The sequence below is a fragment of the Bos mutus genome, chromosome 21, assembly GCF_027580195.1.
Source record: "Bos mutus isolate GX-2022 chromosome 21, NWIPB_WYAK_1.1, whole genome shotgun sequence".
NCBI classification, from domain to species: domain Eukaryota; kingdom Metazoa; phylum Chordata; class Mammalia; order Artiodactyla; family Bovidae; genus Bos; species Bos mutus.
This window is the reverse complement of record NC_091637.1, coordinates 4,678,559-4,696,408: the sequence shown is the minus strand read 5'-3', so window position 1 is coordinate 4,696,408 and position 17,850 is coordinate 4,678,559. Positions and strand designations below refer to the sequence as shown.

General features: G+C 43.1%; 1 protein-coding gene across 1 annotated transcript in view; it reads right to left on the bottom strand.

Annotated features, from left to right (window-relative positions):
* Positions 1-2,505: 2,505 nt before the first annotated feature.
* Positions 2,506-17,850, bottom strand: part of CHSY1 (chondroitin sulfate synthase 1) — a 90,109-nt gene continuing 74,764 nt past the window's right edge. The window contains exon 3 of the mRNA XM_070357917.1: positions 2,506-5,409. Coding sequence (XP_070214018.1) covers positions 3,817-5,409 — 1,593 coding nt within the window. The 3' untranslated portion in view covers positions 2,506-3,816. The remainder of the gene's footprint in view (positions 5,410-17,850) is intronic.

The following is a 17,850-nucleotide window of genomic DNA, read 5'->3' as shown; positions in this document are numbered from 1 at the left end:
ACTTAGCCTGGTCACACATCGTGACAAAGGTTGTGCTAGGAGGCATTAGCCAAGGCCCCCAGTCTGCTGTCTGCGCTGCATGTTTTGCTCTGCTCCACTTGCATCAGGATGCGGTTGGCCTTGTGAAACAGGATGTGGTCAGAGCGCTGGGCAGAAAGGAGGGGAAGGCAGACTTGCCCGCGGCTATCAGGAACTTGGCCACTGGGCTGATGGTGTCTGGGGCAGTGGGACACAGACCAGCTCCTGAGGGTCGTGGCTCCTTCTGTGTCTGGGCTCAGAAAGGGCCCTGGAGGGGAGTACCACCCAGCCCTTCTGCTCTCAGACTCTGAGAGTGATGGCACTTCCCTTGTGCCAAGAGGGCTGCCACATGGCCCACACTATGCGCCACGTGGCCTGTCTCCAGCCGAAGTCCTGCATGCTAAGATCTGTCGTGCACGTTCTCACGCTGGCTCAGAGAACAGTGCTGGGAACGCGATGGGGCCCTCCAAAAGTAACGAGCTGCACTGTCTGACCTGAGACAGGCTCTCCAGCCTCCACTCAGGCAGACCTCCCACATGGGCAGCCCACCCAGCCTGCTTTCCTCCAAACACAAGTCTGTAAGTCTGCTCATGGCAACAGAGGCTGACACAGATCCAAGCAAGCATGTGCCCTCCCTTATCCATTTCAGTGAAGTTTTAAAATGCTACCAAGTCAGCCTATTACACAATTCATCCCGCCTTCCGTACCAGAACCCCACACACCTGGTGGTTCTTGGCGGGAAGGGCCTGAAGGCTGGCTGGAGGAAGGAGGGGGGCTGTGCGTGTCTTTGTGCGTTGTGATTGCCCCTCTTCACCACTTTCACATATTATCCTTAATTTTTAACAGGAGTTATCTGGTTTGGGGTTTATGGGCCATTTCAGTTGAATTCTTCTCTGTATTTAAAGTTACACAGGCTAAGAGAAAGTCTAAAGTAACAAGCAAAACAGAGTTCTAACCAGAAAGCGTTCCAAGTTTAAGGGAAGGACTCATCTGTAGGTCATGAGTATGGGAGGCCGTGCAGTGGGCAGGCAGGATGGGGCTTCATCTGCCGAGAGGCGTGTGGGGTGGGCTCCGTGACTGGAGCACGGATGCAGGGCCGGGCAGCATGGGGTACTGCAGGCTTCTGCAGACACAGGCCTGGTGTGCGTGGTCATCACCTAGGAGAGACCCAGGACTGCGGTCTAGGGAGACTATCCACCTGTGTCACATCCACACTGGGAGGGCCTGAAATGACACCAGGGTGGACACGGGGGAGTTTCAGGGTCTCCTGGAAGACGAGTCAGTGGTGAGGCAGGGAGAGTGCTCCAGGCAGAGGGAAAGCACAGGCGGATAGAGACTTGACGTCCTCATGAACGAAGAGTCTGTTCGGCTGGGTGGCACCCTGTGGGTCCTACAGAGTCTTCTTTCTGGGCAGCAGGGGGAACCAGAGCTGCTGATTTGGAGGGGTGCTTTAGGAAGAATGAGTGTCCAACTGGAGCATAAGCCCACAGGCCAGGGGTACCGAGTTCAGGCATGGCAATGCCAGGCGAGTGAAGGGCTCCAACGGCATCTCTGGAGCCAGAGTCTTGATGAAGAGAGGGCAGCCCTTCCATCATCAACACTGATGTCAGGAAGAGGAGCAGACGTGGGCAAGAATGAGATTAGGGAAGGAAGGGGCTGGTGTGAAAGGATCACTGGGACACCTGATGGCTACTGAGGCTCAACAAAGCAATTGCTCACGCTCTGTCCTATGGTTCCCTATTATGATAAACAGGAGAGAAGTTAACTGACTTTGTCATCAGGATGTATACTATGCTCTTCCTTACTGAAGAATAAAAACGTCTGTGCTTTTTTCCAAGGAAAAACTAACTACTCCCACAAAGTAAATGGCAATTAGGCTGAAGGACAGCAATTCCTACTGTGAGCACGATGTCATTATCCTGGATCTTCACTGTCATTACATGGTAAATACCTGTCCTGGGAGTGTAATTCACATCCACAAAGCTTGCTGCTTTGGCGTCAAAGATCTTACTTTGTTTGATTCTTAGATTATATGGCAACTGTGGGCAATTTATTCTGTAGCTAGATCCACCCTAAAATCCTGAGCACATTGATGCACACAGTACCAGCAAGTGGACACTTGTGAAAATGCAGATTCTAAGGGGCCTAGCAGGTTCACTAAGGGGCCCTGAAAGATACAATTGTATCAAGAAGCCAGAGGGGGCTTGGACCTGGTTTGAAGACCTTTGTTCTATAAAACACAGATTCAGCAAGTTCTTTAAGAAGAACAAACATAAGATGACGCATTCATTCCAGCAAAAAAAAAAAAAAAAAAAGAGGAAAGAGGCACTTGAAAGTTTCATTTCATTTCCAACTGTAGTGCACATAGATATTCCCTCAAATAACTTGAAAAACCTTATGAATCAGTGTTTAAGATTTTTACTCTCCAAATGTAATAAAATTCTTCAGCTAAAACAGGAGTACTGAGAACAAAATGGTTTTGCAAAGTACAATAGAAAAATATTGTCCACTGGTTTATTTTTCCAAATGAGCAATAGGCTATTTACAAATAAGCAGACCTCCAATGATGTATATTAAAACGACAAAACTATTACTGTTTGAAATCTAAATGAAAAAAAAATTTATTAAGGCACATTTGTTCTGTGAGTCTAAAACAAACTTTCTGGTGTAATGACAGATTCATTTCACTTTTGTCCCCAAAACACATGAGCACCAGGATTTATCAAAGAACACTCAATATTTAGTAAAACAGTAAGGAATGTAAAAATTGAGGATAGGGAAGAGTTTTCAAAAAGAAATCTTTGGAGATCAGTTTACTGCAAATAAAATATACTAAACACTCCTTATACACATAAATACTAATAACTAACAGAACTTGGGAAATGGTAGAGCTCTAAACAACGGATATTAAATAAATTAAAGGTATTTCAGATACAAAGGATAGAACAAAACAGTAATTAAAAATGAGACACCCATCTCTGTCAACATAACACAGATAGGAGGAAGTGAACAAAATCGGATACATTTTCCCCTAATTCTTTCATTAGGGTTAGGTTTTGTTTATTTTGTTTAACCTTGCATACATTACATTTATGGCAATAATTCTTCTTTGCCGTTCTAAATATTAATATTTTATCTTTTAAAAAGAAGGGTCTGGAGAGGAGAAAGTGTCAGACTCTTCTTGAAATCTAATGCCAGGTCCGTCAGGCCACACTAATTGCAGTAAGAACAGCCATCTATCTTACTATGCTTTCCTGCTCCCCTTGTTTTGAAAAATGAGACAAGTTTTGGGGAAACAATCACCTTTGGAAAGCTCAAGGATGACGACATAGCTACTGTCACATTTCCTTATTTGACAACTGGAACATGAAATGGCTTTAAAAAAACTGTTGTAAAAAAGACAAAAGGTAGAATCTGTGCAAAGTTAACAGTCAAAACAAAACATTTATCAGAGTTACAGTGTTTTGTTACAATAATACTTTGCAGTAACGTTCATGTTTTCTGCCATAGGACTATAGCAAAGAGGTCTGAAAAAGAAATATTAAAAAAAAGTTTTGCTCCTCAGGTACATTTCAAGTCATAATTAAGCACGTCTGCTACATAATGTTTAGCAAGAAAATGTGTTCAAAAGGCAAACATGATCACATTTTTGTTTAAAAAGCTCAATCTTCAAGGAGTCCTTTGTAAGAAAACCATGTGTAAAATATATCCCCTTGTATGGACTTCAAAAACTGATCGTACAAAAAAATTTTTGAAAAATAAATTAATTAAAAATGTCCTTTCCAGCAAAGCTGGACATTAGGCTGTCCTCACTGAGCCATTATTATTGCTGCTTTTACTGTAATTTGGGTCATTTTTCTCTAGCCACATTTCAGCCAACTGACGTGTGGACCCATATGTTGACGCTTTGGACCCCAAGCACATTTTGTACTGTTTGGGATCAAGGTTGGGATCACAAAACACAGGGTGGTGGACATGGACTACTCCTACTTCTTGGCTCCTAAATGTCTTCAAACCTGCCTGGACAACCTTGTTGAAAAGGTCAACATCCTCAAGCCCCCAGCCTTGGATAGAAACATCAAAGCCGCCTACTCGGACGAGATCTCCCTTATAAATACAAGTGATGCCAAACCCATAGTTCCTCCAGAAGCCAGTTTTCTGAGTAAAGGCAAAATGGCTGTCACTGGGAACCTTCCCACTATAAACAATCTTTGGATCGTACTGGCTAAAGATGATTGGAAAATATATTTGTTGGCCCAGAACCGTATTTGCTCGACATCGCTGGAGAAATTCTGCAGTAAATACAAGGTCAACGTCACAAAAGAAGAGCAAAGATTCATTATTAAACTGGGATGATCCCACTTCTAGGGCCAGAGCTCTTGAAAATTCTCCAGACACAGGCAAAATCTGCATGTCAGCTTTAGGGTACTTAATGCGGTAGTCTCTCATGAGTTCAACCTGCTTGGCCTTGTCGGGGTTGGAGTCAGAATTGAAGAGCAGAACAACGAGCTTGACGTTCTGATTCGGAATGAGGCACGTCTTCTCAAAGTTCCCCATAAATCTCACAAACATGTCAAACCGTCCAGACAAAGGAATCAATATATTGATCTTTTTCTCTTTGGGTTCTTTGTGCTCATTCTTGGACCCAGGAAGCTGAAAGGGAACAAGCTTCTTCAGGGAATTTGAGAGAAAGGACAAGGATCCGGATTCTTGGTTGATTTTGTTGGCCAATTCCTCTGCGTCCAGCTCCTCGTGCTCCACAAACTGGATCTTGCTGAAGGTCTGCTGTAAATACGCATGCCTCCGCACAGGGACCGTCATCTTCTTCCCTTTGTGCTTTCTGTACAGAAGCAGCAAGTCCAGAATGTACTCAGCCCCATACACGGGGTTCACTCGGCGATAGCCGTACTGTATCTCCTTAAAATCAATTATGCGCCCTCTGGTCTTGGCGTTGGCATTGATCATCTCCATGACCTGCATGACAATGTCATCCAAGGCCTCGCGCTGCGCAGAGTCCATCCCTCTTCGAGGGGGCTGGCTGTCAGCGGCTGAATACAAGTATTTCCCAGTCAGAAACTCCCATTCCAGAATCTCTTCTCGTTGGCGAGGCTGGAACCTCATGAAGGAAGGAGGGATTCCCAGCTGCAGGTCTTCTTTATGAACCTCGGTGTTGCTGTATTTGCTCATCAGGACAATCTCGCGGTGCAGCTGGATGGTGCGGTGGCGAAGCTCAGCGATCTTGCGGCTGAGCATGTAGCTGTGAAGCCTGTACTGGTAGGGTGGGTTTTTGTTCGGGTGCAGGGTGATGGCGCGGTGAATTTTACTGTTATGGAGATCCCTAATGTACCCCTTCTTGTTCTGTTCATAGTTCTCATAAAAAAGCTGCTGCATCTGTGAAGAAATAAGTAAGATTTCTATTAGTAATATGTGGGTGAGTGTCCCCCCTCTTGTACTTCCTTATATATCTGCATACTCTATTACAAATCTTTCTAAATGAGTCAGAGCATACCTAAGATTCTAGGTAAAGCTTGAAATACAGCAGTCCAGTGATAGTAGAGTAACTGTAAACTGCTTATAGAAACAAGACTTCATCAATAATCAAGTTGGTCAATACAATTCTGTAGGCAAATAGAACTATGAAAAAAAGTTTTCCCATAAAGTAAAAGTATAATCTTGAGCTCACAGTGCACCAACTCAGCATACCTGGAAGAGAATGCCACCTTTAGCGCCCAACAAACCTGGGAAGGGGACTGGAGAGCCAAGGTCCCCTCCCTGAAGACTGGCACCCACAAGGAGCTGCCGTCTAAACAGGAATAAACCATTATCAGTGGGGTGAAAAGGAGAACTCCAGGAGAATGAGCTGAACACAGACAAATGCTGCTTCCAGGGAGCTGAGCAAAAGAAAACCATCCAGCCACACGCAGAAAGAGGCCTGCCACTTGGCAGGGCACGCTGTAGGTAAAATCAAGGGTCAGCAAGGTTGCCAGGACCACACTCTGAGAGTCCCTTAACCATCTGTGTGTTCCTAGGCAGGCAGGAGAGGGCCTGCTCGCTAGCCACCAGCTCTCAAGCGCCAGGGCAGAGCTGAAGGGCAGGCAAGGCAAGGGGGTTCATCACCCCATTCGCTCTCCCTGTCTTAGGACACTGGTTGGGCAAACAAAAGTTTGAGGTCCTTCAGCCAAAACAGGGTCTGTTGCCTCAAGCTAGATAGGGAATATACTTAATTATCCAGTACAGTCACGCAACAGAATGATGACCTCTATAAGAATGAAGAATTTAAAAATTTGCAAAAAATGTTTTAGTAAAAATAAGGTTTACAGCTGGTATCTGATAACCTAGTCTTTGTTTCATTTGTGGCTCAACTTTGTCTTTCTGAACACGTTAGTAAAAACTAACTCTTGACAAGGGTACATGGATTTGGATCAAGTAGTTTATTTGCCTCTGGGCAGTCATATTTTTGACTTTTTTTTTTCCTCGAGCCACTAAAGTTGTAATAATAGAAAAATACAGATTAATATTTTTACACCACATTTTCTTTTTCTATACAATTACCATAGGCTACAATAAATGAAGCCAGTAAGAGCAAAAAGAAGAGAAATGCTTTCAAAGAATGGCTTAAGTAGAAAAATAAAAAGGCACACATGTAATGCTACTGGTGGTGAGCAGGGGCTGTGAGCACACCCACTGGCTCAATCCCTGGAGCCGTGAGTCTGCTGAACACTGACCACCTACGTCCTGTCCTTGGAAGAGCAAGCCAGCCTGGAACTCATCATTTCCGACTTTGCTCTCCAAATCATCTATAATCAACATACAAGGCACGTGTGCACATGGAATTATCCACTGAAATAATTTCCAAATGTTACAGTTAGGTGGAACAGGTAGTCAAGCAAAAAAAAAAAAAAAAGAAAGAAAAGAAAAGGAAGCAGAGAGAGTGTCTCTACCGTTGGAGAGAGCACCACCCTTCTCTCGGCAGCAGGCACGTGGGGTGCTCACCCACCTGTGTGCAAGTGCCCACTCACTGTTACTCTTAGCACAAACAGCACTTAACTCCTTAAAACACCCCACTTAGTAAATGACCTGATTTGCTGAGAGGGCCTTCAGTAACTGATGCGTTAATTCCTCCAGCCCCGGACGGACAGGCCACAGGATGGTAAATAAGAAAAGTGACAAGGCTTGGATGATGGTCGTAAGGACCGTAGGAATTTACCTTTCTTTTAAGTTCACTCTTTAGACAGGTCACAACAAAAAACTTTAATGGAATTCCTATCGAAAGTATTTTCACCATTCATTTTCTAGCTGGGCTGATTTCTGGGGAAGAAGTACCTGGCTCCAAGGTGACAAGTGAGTGTCCTCTGAGGATTCAAAACCACGAAGAAACACTGGGGAAAACCCTTTGCAGATGCTAAAGATATGAAACAAATACCTTCAATACCATCATTTCCTTCTTCTGACCCTAACCCCTATATACCCCAACAACTTGAGGTCATTCTTCCAGTTTTAACAAACTCAGCCTTTACAACATCCATCAAATTAGCTAGGCAAGCCACCTGACCCCGCTTTCTCCTCCTGAAGACTCTACTGTGTGAGAAGAGTCACTCAAAGGTCAGCAACATCCTCATCAGAGCAAAGAACTCGGCAAAACCCAATGCTCTGAGGTCAGGGAAAAGTACAATCACCACTGTAAGCCATATGATGGAAGGTTTCCTAACGATTTTGGCAGAGTTTAAATATCTGTTATAATTACAAATTATTTCCATTTTGTCTGCTTATAACTTTCAAAGTTTTGAAAATGAGCGCGAAGAACCACGACTGTTTTGGAAAGGTCCCTTTTACATCTTCAAGAATACAGACACAGCCAGCCATCAGCCTGGCCGTAAATGCTGCTTTCCAACTCTGAAGATGCTCTGAAGCAGGCAGGCTCCTTCCTCGCCCTGTGCTGCCAATTCCGTCTGCACAGGCGTCTCAACTTTGCTCTGCTCCCAGCCTGCTGGCTGATGTCTCCGTCTCCCAATGGGTCTCCTTGCAGAATTCTGTTCTTTCCTCAATTCTGCACAGTACCAAAACCAGTCTTCTTAAAATATATATCAGAGGCTTAAGGCTAAAATATGCGTGGTAGAACCCACATGAGTCTCCTTCCCAAATGCTCTTAAAAGAGAAGAAAGAAATGCAAAAAGAATAAACTCGTAAGGACCAAGAGAATGGGGTCACAGACACAGACACAGTAGACAGGAAATGTCCCCAAATTCTTAGAAAATGGAGCATGAAGGAAGTTGAAACCAAACAGACTGCTCTGAAGAGTGAGCCAATTTATTTAATCCTGAGAACCCCTGGGAAAAGATACTGGTGTTGCAAAAGCTAGTGGGTTGGGGAGCTCCAGGGCTGAACACAGGGAGAGTGGAGGAGCTGGGAATATGAAGCAGGGAGAGTGGAGGTGCTGGGAATATGAAGCAGGGAGAGTGGAGGAACTGGGAATAGGGAGCAGGGCGAGCCCCACGGCTCCTCCCACAGAACATCTCAGGAGCCGAGGGAGGCCATTGGTAGGAGACGCCCAACATCTTTAGAAACACGCTCCCAGTCACTCTGCCATTTAGACGATGGGTCTTTTGCCAGAATTCATGTAGGTTGCCTGTCGACTGTTGCAACTAAACTAGCACTGTGAGTAGCAAATACTGGCGGTTTCTTAATGCAGAAATCATTCACAGTAGTTATTCCTGAATGTCCCTGTTTATAGGTTATCTTTCTTTATTCCTCTGGGGTTACTTCACTGATAAGCACATAAGCCTTAAGTTCAATCTCTCCAAAAATGAAATGTGAACACCTGCGTAGAGGTGAGTTCAAAGCTGACAACAGGGGGAAGTGAAGTGAAGTTGCTCAGTCGTGTCCAACTCTTTGGCACCCCATGAACTGTAGCTTGCCAGGGTCCTCTGTCCATGGAATTCTCTAGGCAAGAATACTGGAGTGGGTATCTGTTTCCTTCTCCAGGGGATCTTTCCAACCCAGGGATCGAACCCAGGTCTCCCACATTGCAGGCAGATTCTTTACCATCTGAACTACCAGGGAGACAGCAAAGATACTGGTTTTTAAAAAAATCTTGCCTACAGAGATTCCACTTAGTTTTTCAATGCTTCAGTCTCAAGTGACAATCAACAGCAAAGACCATCAGGCAACTGGAGAGGGTTCCAATGGGAAAGATGGAGACAAAGAAACAAAAAGCTTGGTGAAAACGCAAACAGTGAAATGACAAGAAAAACTCTACAACCAAAACAAAAACTACCAGGTATTCAAAGAGAAGCTACTGTCTCTGTGCAACAAAAATAGAATACTATAAAAAAGAACAACCAGAAAACAAATAAGCTCTTGAAATTAAAATAAAATAGCAAAACAAAAGAATAGAGTTCAAAGATAAAACTGAAGAATACACCAGAAAATAGAGAAACAAAAACAAAACACAGGAGAGAAACATATTCATTCTAGAAAGAGAAAGCACATGGGGAAGAAAATACCAAAAAAGGGTCTAAAATGAAAGTGTTCAGATGCCTGGATTGAATCCTAAGTGCCCAGAACAGAGTACAGACTGGGAATGCTACAGGTAAAACTATTAGAGGAGAAAAAAGGCTGCATATAAATAATTCAGAAACTGGAGTGGCACTAAACATACACAAAACTAAAGAATACCGCCTTCAAAAGTGGGAAGAGTGAAAATTATTTCTTCATATACAAGTGTCTTCCCAACCAAACTATCCATCAAGTAAGAGGGAAGAAACAGTTTCAGGTACTCAACAACCCCAATTTCACCCTGCATCCATTCTTTCCCAGGAAGCTCCTAGAGGAAGTGCCCATCCAGAATACGGGGATAAGTCTGGAAAGATGACACAGGATCCAGGAAGCAAGGGGAAAACACAGAAGGAAGAAGAGAGCCCAGAATGACAGTGCCAGGAAGTCCGCCCAGAACAGTACTGTGGATTGCAGGTTTGTGTCCCCCAGACTCGTGAGTCGGGAGGGAGGGCCTCTGGAAGGTGCCTGAGCTTAGACAGGCCGTGAGAGTAGGGCCCCCAGTGAGACAGGGGACCTCACTCACAAGGGGACGGAGTACCAGGAGAGGACACAGCAGGAAGGCGGCTGTGTGCAAACCCCCTAGACAGTCCTACCGAACCCACAATGCTGACACTCGGATCCTGGACTTCCAGCCTCCAGAACTGTGAAAACTGCTGCTGTTTAAGCCACCCAGTCTACAGAATTTTTGTTCTAGCAGCTGGAACAGACTAGACAAAGAGCTCTGCAGCAGGCTGAGGGTACCAGTGCATACGGAAAACGGCACAGACGGCTCACTGCTTGCATCTCCAGAGTCCAGCTCGGTGCTTGACACACTGCAAGATACTCAACTTGAATTAATGATTAACAGTGGTCCTGAAGCATAGCAAGTATCAAGAAACTGAACGACCACAGCTGATGCGGATAGACACAATACAATATAGCTGTGCTCCACTGACCAGGATACACTCCAAAACGTAAAAATCAGCAGCGTGTCTTGAAAGAGAATACATACCATCGAAGGATATAGCTGTCATTTGGTTTTCACTCCCCAGACACCAGTATACTACTGTGAGTTTTATTCTTGGCTATCAAAACCCTGCATGAGGAGAGCAAGGCCCATCAGGAGTCCTCTGTGAAAGCAGGTCTTCACGTGTGACTGGTAATTCTTAGACTCAATATGACATCATGTTTCCAAACACTTTCAGGGAAACATTTCTCAGAATGTTTCAGAAGCGGTCCATGGCCATTACTTTCATAGTGACTGAAGTAGAGACCAGCTTTACCTGAAACGCGGAGTTTCAGGGTGCTGAAGGAATAAATACAGAGAAGAGAAAATGACTGACCAGCAGGCTTCTGATCCCCTGGAACTGTTGCAGACTGAGAATTTCAAGCTGTAGTAAAGCTGCTGGCTAAAGTTTGGCTGAAAGAAATGTTGTATTATATTCCTTCTTTCTTTTACTGAGAAGAAATCTGTTGCAAGACAGAACTGTGTATGCACATTTGTGCGTGCATGTGTGTGTTTAGTGGAGGAAGCACTTATTTTATAACAAAGGTCAAATCTATACCTACACTAGCTAGTGCCTCCCCTCCTCAATTCGCTCCAAGCGACTGACTTAGCCCACTAACACTGCCACAAGACAAATGTTTTAGACAAAGAAGCCGCTCACTTGGCACACAGGATGGAGTAACGTACCTACTAGGATCCTAAGAAAAGTCTAAATAAATGCCAGTGAAACAGCTCCGTTTCTAAAAGGGCAAATGCAGGTGCAAGTACTTCACAGAGAAGTAGACACAGTGTAACAGGTGAGCATGGGCAGCTCCGCAGAAGGGTGTTAATGGCAATATTCAGACCCTGCCTGAATCGGCTGCCCTTGGCACCTCATGGTCATTTAGCACATCTAGCAATCTCCCTCAACTTCTATACAAAGCCTTATACCGTGCAGAGGCAAGAAATCATTTTCTTCTCACCCTCAATGTGGCACAATGGGAGAGGAGGGAAAATTCAGATTTCAGGGAAACTTTTGAAGAGAGAAATACATACAACAAATGAACTTCCAAATTAAGAACAGAAAAATAAAGCATAATTCCAAGTAAAGATGTCAGTGAGATATGAAGGCCAGGTTAGGGAAGAAGGCTCGAGAATGCTCTGTGACTTGAACCTGAAAAGGAGGCGGGGGCTGGAGGGAGGTCCTGGAGAAGCAGCCCGTGCTTAGACATGGCCCTCCTACCCCACCTGCCCAGGCCTGCAGGGCGGCCCTGGTGGGGGGGAGCGGTCAGGGCCCCCCGCATTTACCCCCCAGCACTCCACCCCTCGTCGCCCTGTCCACGGCTCGCCCGAGCCCACCTCAGCACTCGGAGGTCTCATTTCTGCCTTTGTAGTAGTTCAGGCTGCATTTGATTTTGGAATCTCTGGCAAAGCTCTCCTCAAGCTATCTTTGTTTTTACCTTGACTAGTTCTCTGCTGTTATTCAGGTTTTTCCTACCTTTTACTTTTCTCTGAAGCTGTCCGGTTGCATTAAGAAGGCATGTTGTGGGTGGGATGAAATTAAACCATTTTGCTCTTAGGCACTTGAATGAGAAATAACTGCATCGTTAAGCTGACCATCTATATCACTATCCGTTGTCCCTCTTTCCCTCATACGATAGCTAATTCCACTGCTTACTACAACGTTCCCCATTAAGCAGGTGAAATGCAGGTAAGATTTAATTTCTGAACTCCAGAGAATTTTCTGGATTCAACAGGAACGAAGTTTTCAGTCTCTTAGAGGAATAACCGTATCATTAAGAAAACTTGGCAATTTTCTAATAACAGAAATAAAACTATCATTTCTCTTAAAGAAAATTTAGAATATAACGACAAAGTATAAAGGTTAAAAAAATAAGACTACATACTGACACTTACTGCTTTTATGCTACCAATAAGACCTCAGACAAGTCATTTGAATTTCTTGGGCCTCAAGTTTTCTCATTTATAAAATGATTGTACAGAGGTTCCTTCAAAGTGAAGAATTCTAAGCTCTTATGTGCTAACTGTAGAACCAGTCCCATAGTCATGCCCTGATGTTCTTCAACCCATCCATCCTGATATGGTTGAAGGTGTAACATCAGGATGTTATAGGATTCTACCTTTACCATATCAAACTGTATTAAAGGGTAACAACACATCCCAAGGAACTGTTTCCATCTCATAAAAACAAACCTCCAATTATGTTATAAATGAAAAGAGTTAAGAACATGAGACTCATAATAGTTCATTTTAGTAACACTAGAGGTAACAAATATCCAAGTTTTTGGTAATAAAGAATATGTATTTTGCATAGTACCAAATTTAGAGCAAGGATTTATTATTAACAAGTACACATTCTTTGGAAAGATATTATAAAAAGCAAAGCTGAAAAGCACTGCAGAAGAAAACACAAATAAATGCATATAGGTTATCTAATAATCACAAGGAATACCTTGTTGAAAACTCTCTAAAGGCTTTTCAAGATGGAGTACCACTGAAGGTTTGAAGTTAATTTCCAGTGTCCATAAAACAGCCCTTAATCTTTGATCTAAAAAGCAGCCCCATAATCTTGGATTCCAGAAAATCTATCTCTTTTCTGGGAGATGTTTCAAGACTCTGAGTCATTCTATTGTAAATCTGAAAGGGGTTAATAAATAGCAAGGTCACTCTATTCCCAGAACTTCTAACCAGCTGGGAATAACTATCAACTACCCATGCCTAATCTTTAGTTAACAAATACTTCAATGGTCTTCATTAGCAAATGTCCTTCTTGTCCTCTGCAATGAACATCAACATTCTCATTAAGTCAAGACTCTTCCCATTAACTGTTTACATTAATGTCATCATTAAGTACTCAGCAATATCAACAGATTATCACTGCTCCAGATGGACAGCTATTTCTAACTGTGATTTATGCAGTGTTTTAATTCACTGCACAGAATTCTTCTTACCCTTTTGTCCTAAGAACTGATTTAAAGAAAATATGGATTGTGTAAATGTCAGGAGACCATAACTAGTGGTAGTTTCAAAATAACTATATTCACAAGTTTTAAATACTTAAAATAACAATGTCATAAACCTGCAGGTAGGGTTTCCAGAAAGTTTATTGCCTGAAGCAGGATCTTCTGAGATGAAAGAGGAAATCTGTTGATTATCAGGTCAAGATCACTGATACAAACTGGGCCTGTTCCCAGCTCTCAACACATATGGTTACTCTACATGTCCCTATTAGGTCTCTTCTAATTAGTTTTGTGTAGGCTTTGCCAATTTTCATCCAATTAAGTTCAAGGATTAGGTGCTTAGTGTTTTAAAGACTCTATTCAAGAAAGTAAGTTTTCCATGGGAATTAAGCTGGGTCTTTAATGGTAAAAAAAAAAAAAAAAAAAAGAACTATATGCGTGTCTTGAATGGTTAGTGTTAAATTTTGAAATCTAAAAACAACCTTTTAAAAAAGCCTGACACATTTCAAAATAATTGAGAATTAATCTTGGCAAAGTAAAGGAAAACTGTTGGTAGTAATTTAGGACTTCTACATCAGACAATAAAAGTATATGCAGAACTATCTTTAAATGACCAAAGTCTTATGCAAATACAGCACCAAATACTTGACTGAACATTCACATTAAAGGCATTGTACCATGCAGGGAAAATTCACAAGGCCACGTATAAAGACAGGATATGCAAGCACATGTACACACAAACACACCCGGCCACATACAAAGTGTCACGTGAGTGTATGTTCCTCGGTCCTTTGTCTCGTCACAACAAAGATTTGGAGCAACGGACATTAAAGCCCTCAGCGCATCACAGCTCTTGGGTCTTGGACAAACCGTGCTACAGCTCTTAAGCAAATCAGTATTACAGCTCTATTTTATTTAGAAGATAGCAGGAGAGAGAGAGAGAGAGAGTGAGCACGCACACGCATGGGGGAGAGAGTCCCTGAGAAAATGCTTTGGCTCCTCCTTTTATGTTTTTTCCTCCACCTGGGCCTGCCCTATGCAAATTGGGCTTAGCCAGGAGTGCTGTTTGTTCTGCTCGAAGTCTTCACTCTGGTCCTCGGACCTTCCTTTGACCTTCCTTGTCTTTTAGCCACCGCCATTTTGGACTCCTTTTCCCTATTCTACCTACCTAACAAAAGGATGCGTGAGCATGTGTACACACACACATACACACACACACACACACTCTCGCTCTCTCTGATATGCAACCGAGCCCAGCACTGAATAGCCTGACACAGGACACCAGTGAGGGGCTCCCTCTGAAACTCGGCTCACAGCAGGTACTTGGGTCCAGCCCCCACTGGCCTCTGCTGATCCATCACTCACAGAACCGGAAAGAAGCTCCAGTCAACAAGCGACACACAGCTCTCACACCTGACCAAAAGTCTTTGTGACAAACTGAGTTAAGCTGTGGTCTAGATCACCAAAAAACAAAGCAGAACAAAAATAAAACTAAGCAAGAGGGAGTCAGGAGAGCAGGATATATAGGAATATAGCCCTGTGAGGCCAGATTTTTAAAGAGAAGCTAGAAATCTGACTGTTTTGTGTAGAATCTTCTACCTTTTAAATCTCAGCAACCATTTCAAACGAGAAAAAGAAACACAGGCCAAAATAAGTCTGTGGGTCAAATATGGCCTATAAGTTCATCTCCTTCTAGGATTTTTTAAAAGTCTATTCCTGATTTGTTATGGAATCTCATTCTGTCTAAAGATATTTTGTACCATTAATATTTTATTTTAAAATGTTTTATTTATTTTAAAGCTGAATTTGTTACAGTATCACTTTTGGACACAAGACACCTGGAGTCTTAGCTCTCTGAAGAGGGATCGAACCTGCACCTGCTGTGTTGGAAGGCAAAGTCTTATTAACCACTGGACTGCCAGGTAAGTCCCTGTACCATTTAACTTTCCACGTTTATCAAGCAGTATCTCACCAAAGCCCACCCCGTAAAGATTCAAGCGGCCTTTAAATTATGAAGGACTATGAATGACGAGAGCTGCAGTCACGAGATAAGGCCATCAGGTGAAGGCAGCAAGCAAACTGGGGGAGGGGGCAGTGGGGAAAGCACAGCTCGATTACCCTGCATTTATGAGACCCTGAACGTCTCATAAAGCACAGCAACCACTTTAGAACCGATGGTGTGTATTACAGATTTGTTTCACACATTAAAGTCAGTATTTTAGCCAAGTACACAGCGCTGAGGAATATGCACTTGAATTAGTGGATCAATAGTGGGCTTGGGATACTCAGGTTTAATGAACTCTGTGGGGTTAAAACAGAGTTTAAGTCTGTGTTAAGACTCAGACTGTGTTAAGTCTGAGAAGGGATTCTCAATGCACAACTATCACACAAACCCTTGAATTCTTAAAAGTTTTCTTTCACAAAAGATTATAAGAAAAACTTTGTTGGAAGACATTTTGGCAATTTCTTATAAAACTAAATGTATTCTTACTGTATGATCTAACAATTGCACTTCTTGGTATTTACCAAACTGAACTGAAAACTTGTATCCACAAAAAAACCTGCACATGGATGATCATAACTGCCAAATCCTGCAATCAGCCAAGATGTCCTTCAGAGTGTGTTAGGTGCTCAGTTGTGTCCGATTTCTTGCGACCCCATGGACTGTAGCCCTCCAGGCTCCTCTGTCCACAGAATTCTCCAGGCAAGAATACTGGAAAGTGAAAGGAAAAGTCGCTGTGTCCGACTCTTTGCGACCCCACGGACTATACAGTCTATGGAATTCTCCAGGCCAGAATACCGGAGTGGGTAGTCTTTCCTTTCTCCAGGGGATCTTCCCAATCCAGGGATTGAACCCAGGTCTCCCACATGGCAGGTGGATTCTTTACCACCTGGGCCACAAGGGAAGCCCAAGAATACTGGAGTGGGTTGCTATTCTCTTCTCCAATGTCCTTCAGTAGGTGAATGGATAAATTGTGATACATCCAGAAAATGGAATACTATTCAGAACTAAAAAGAAATGGTTATAAAGCCATGAAAAACATGGAAGAACTGTAAGTGCATACTATTAAGTGAAAGAAGCCAACCTGAAAAAGCTACATACTATTGCAATATCAACTGTATCACATTCTGGAAAAGGCAAAACTAGGAGCAATAAAAAGACCAGTGTTGTTAGCGGGTAGGAGAGGGATGACCAGGTGAGGCACAGGGGATTTCCAGGGCGGGAAACGAATCTGCATGGTACTACAGTGGGGGCCACGGGGCATCACGCACTTGTCAGAACCCAGGGAGTGTTCAACACCAAGACGGAACCTAAGGTGGACTATGGACTCTGGATAATTATGATGCAGGTTCACAGATTATAATAAATGTACCACTTGGTGAGGGATGTTGATAATGCGGTGGCTGTGTGTGGTGGGGTGGGAGGGCTGGGGTATATGGAACTTGGTACATTTTGCTTTGAAACTAAAACTACAAAAAATGGAGCTTATTACTTAAAACAAAAAAACAAAAAATACAGGCCACCCACTAGGGAAAAAAGTCCTCAAAATATTTATGTTAATTAAGACAGATTCTAGGGGAAAATAGTAAATCTTTTTTCTCTGGATTGTTATTTATGATCAGTTCTTTCACCCTTCCTTTGTTCATCCATCCACTCACTGCTCTAGACAAAACAAACCATTTAGATAAATACATAAAATACTTTAAATTTCAGATGCTTTGTGAAAAGAGGTAAGTGAAAATAAAAATGCAAGTGATTTACTATCACAATGGATATAATCTTTTGTCCTTTACGACAGTAATCCAAACTAAAAAGCCTTATAGAAAGAGAAGAAATAGTTTGAGCATCTGACCATCTACTATGAGACATCATGCTTCTCTCCCTTTGATTCTCTCCACAAATGCACACATTCTTCACAACTTTAAACCCTTTGAGGGAAAACCTGTTTTTATTCATAAGCCATTGCCCCATCAGCACTTGCTGAATAAATGAACATCATTTCTCACACCACACAAATGAGGACAGAAAGCTGAATCACTTAACAGTAAGTGGCTCCAGACAATATTTAAACATAACAAGGAAAAAGCAGCACCAGCTTAGAAATCATTGGAAGGACTGATGCTGAAGCTGAAGCTCCAATACTCTGGCCACCTGATGTGAAGAACTGACTCACTGGAAAAGACCCTGATGCTGGGAAAGACTGAAGGGGATGGCCGAGGATGAGATGGTTGGATGGCATCACTGACTCGGTGGGCGTGAGTCTGAGCAAGCTTCGGGAGTTGCTGATGGACAGGGAGGCCTGGCGTGCTGCAGTCCATGGGGTTGCAAAG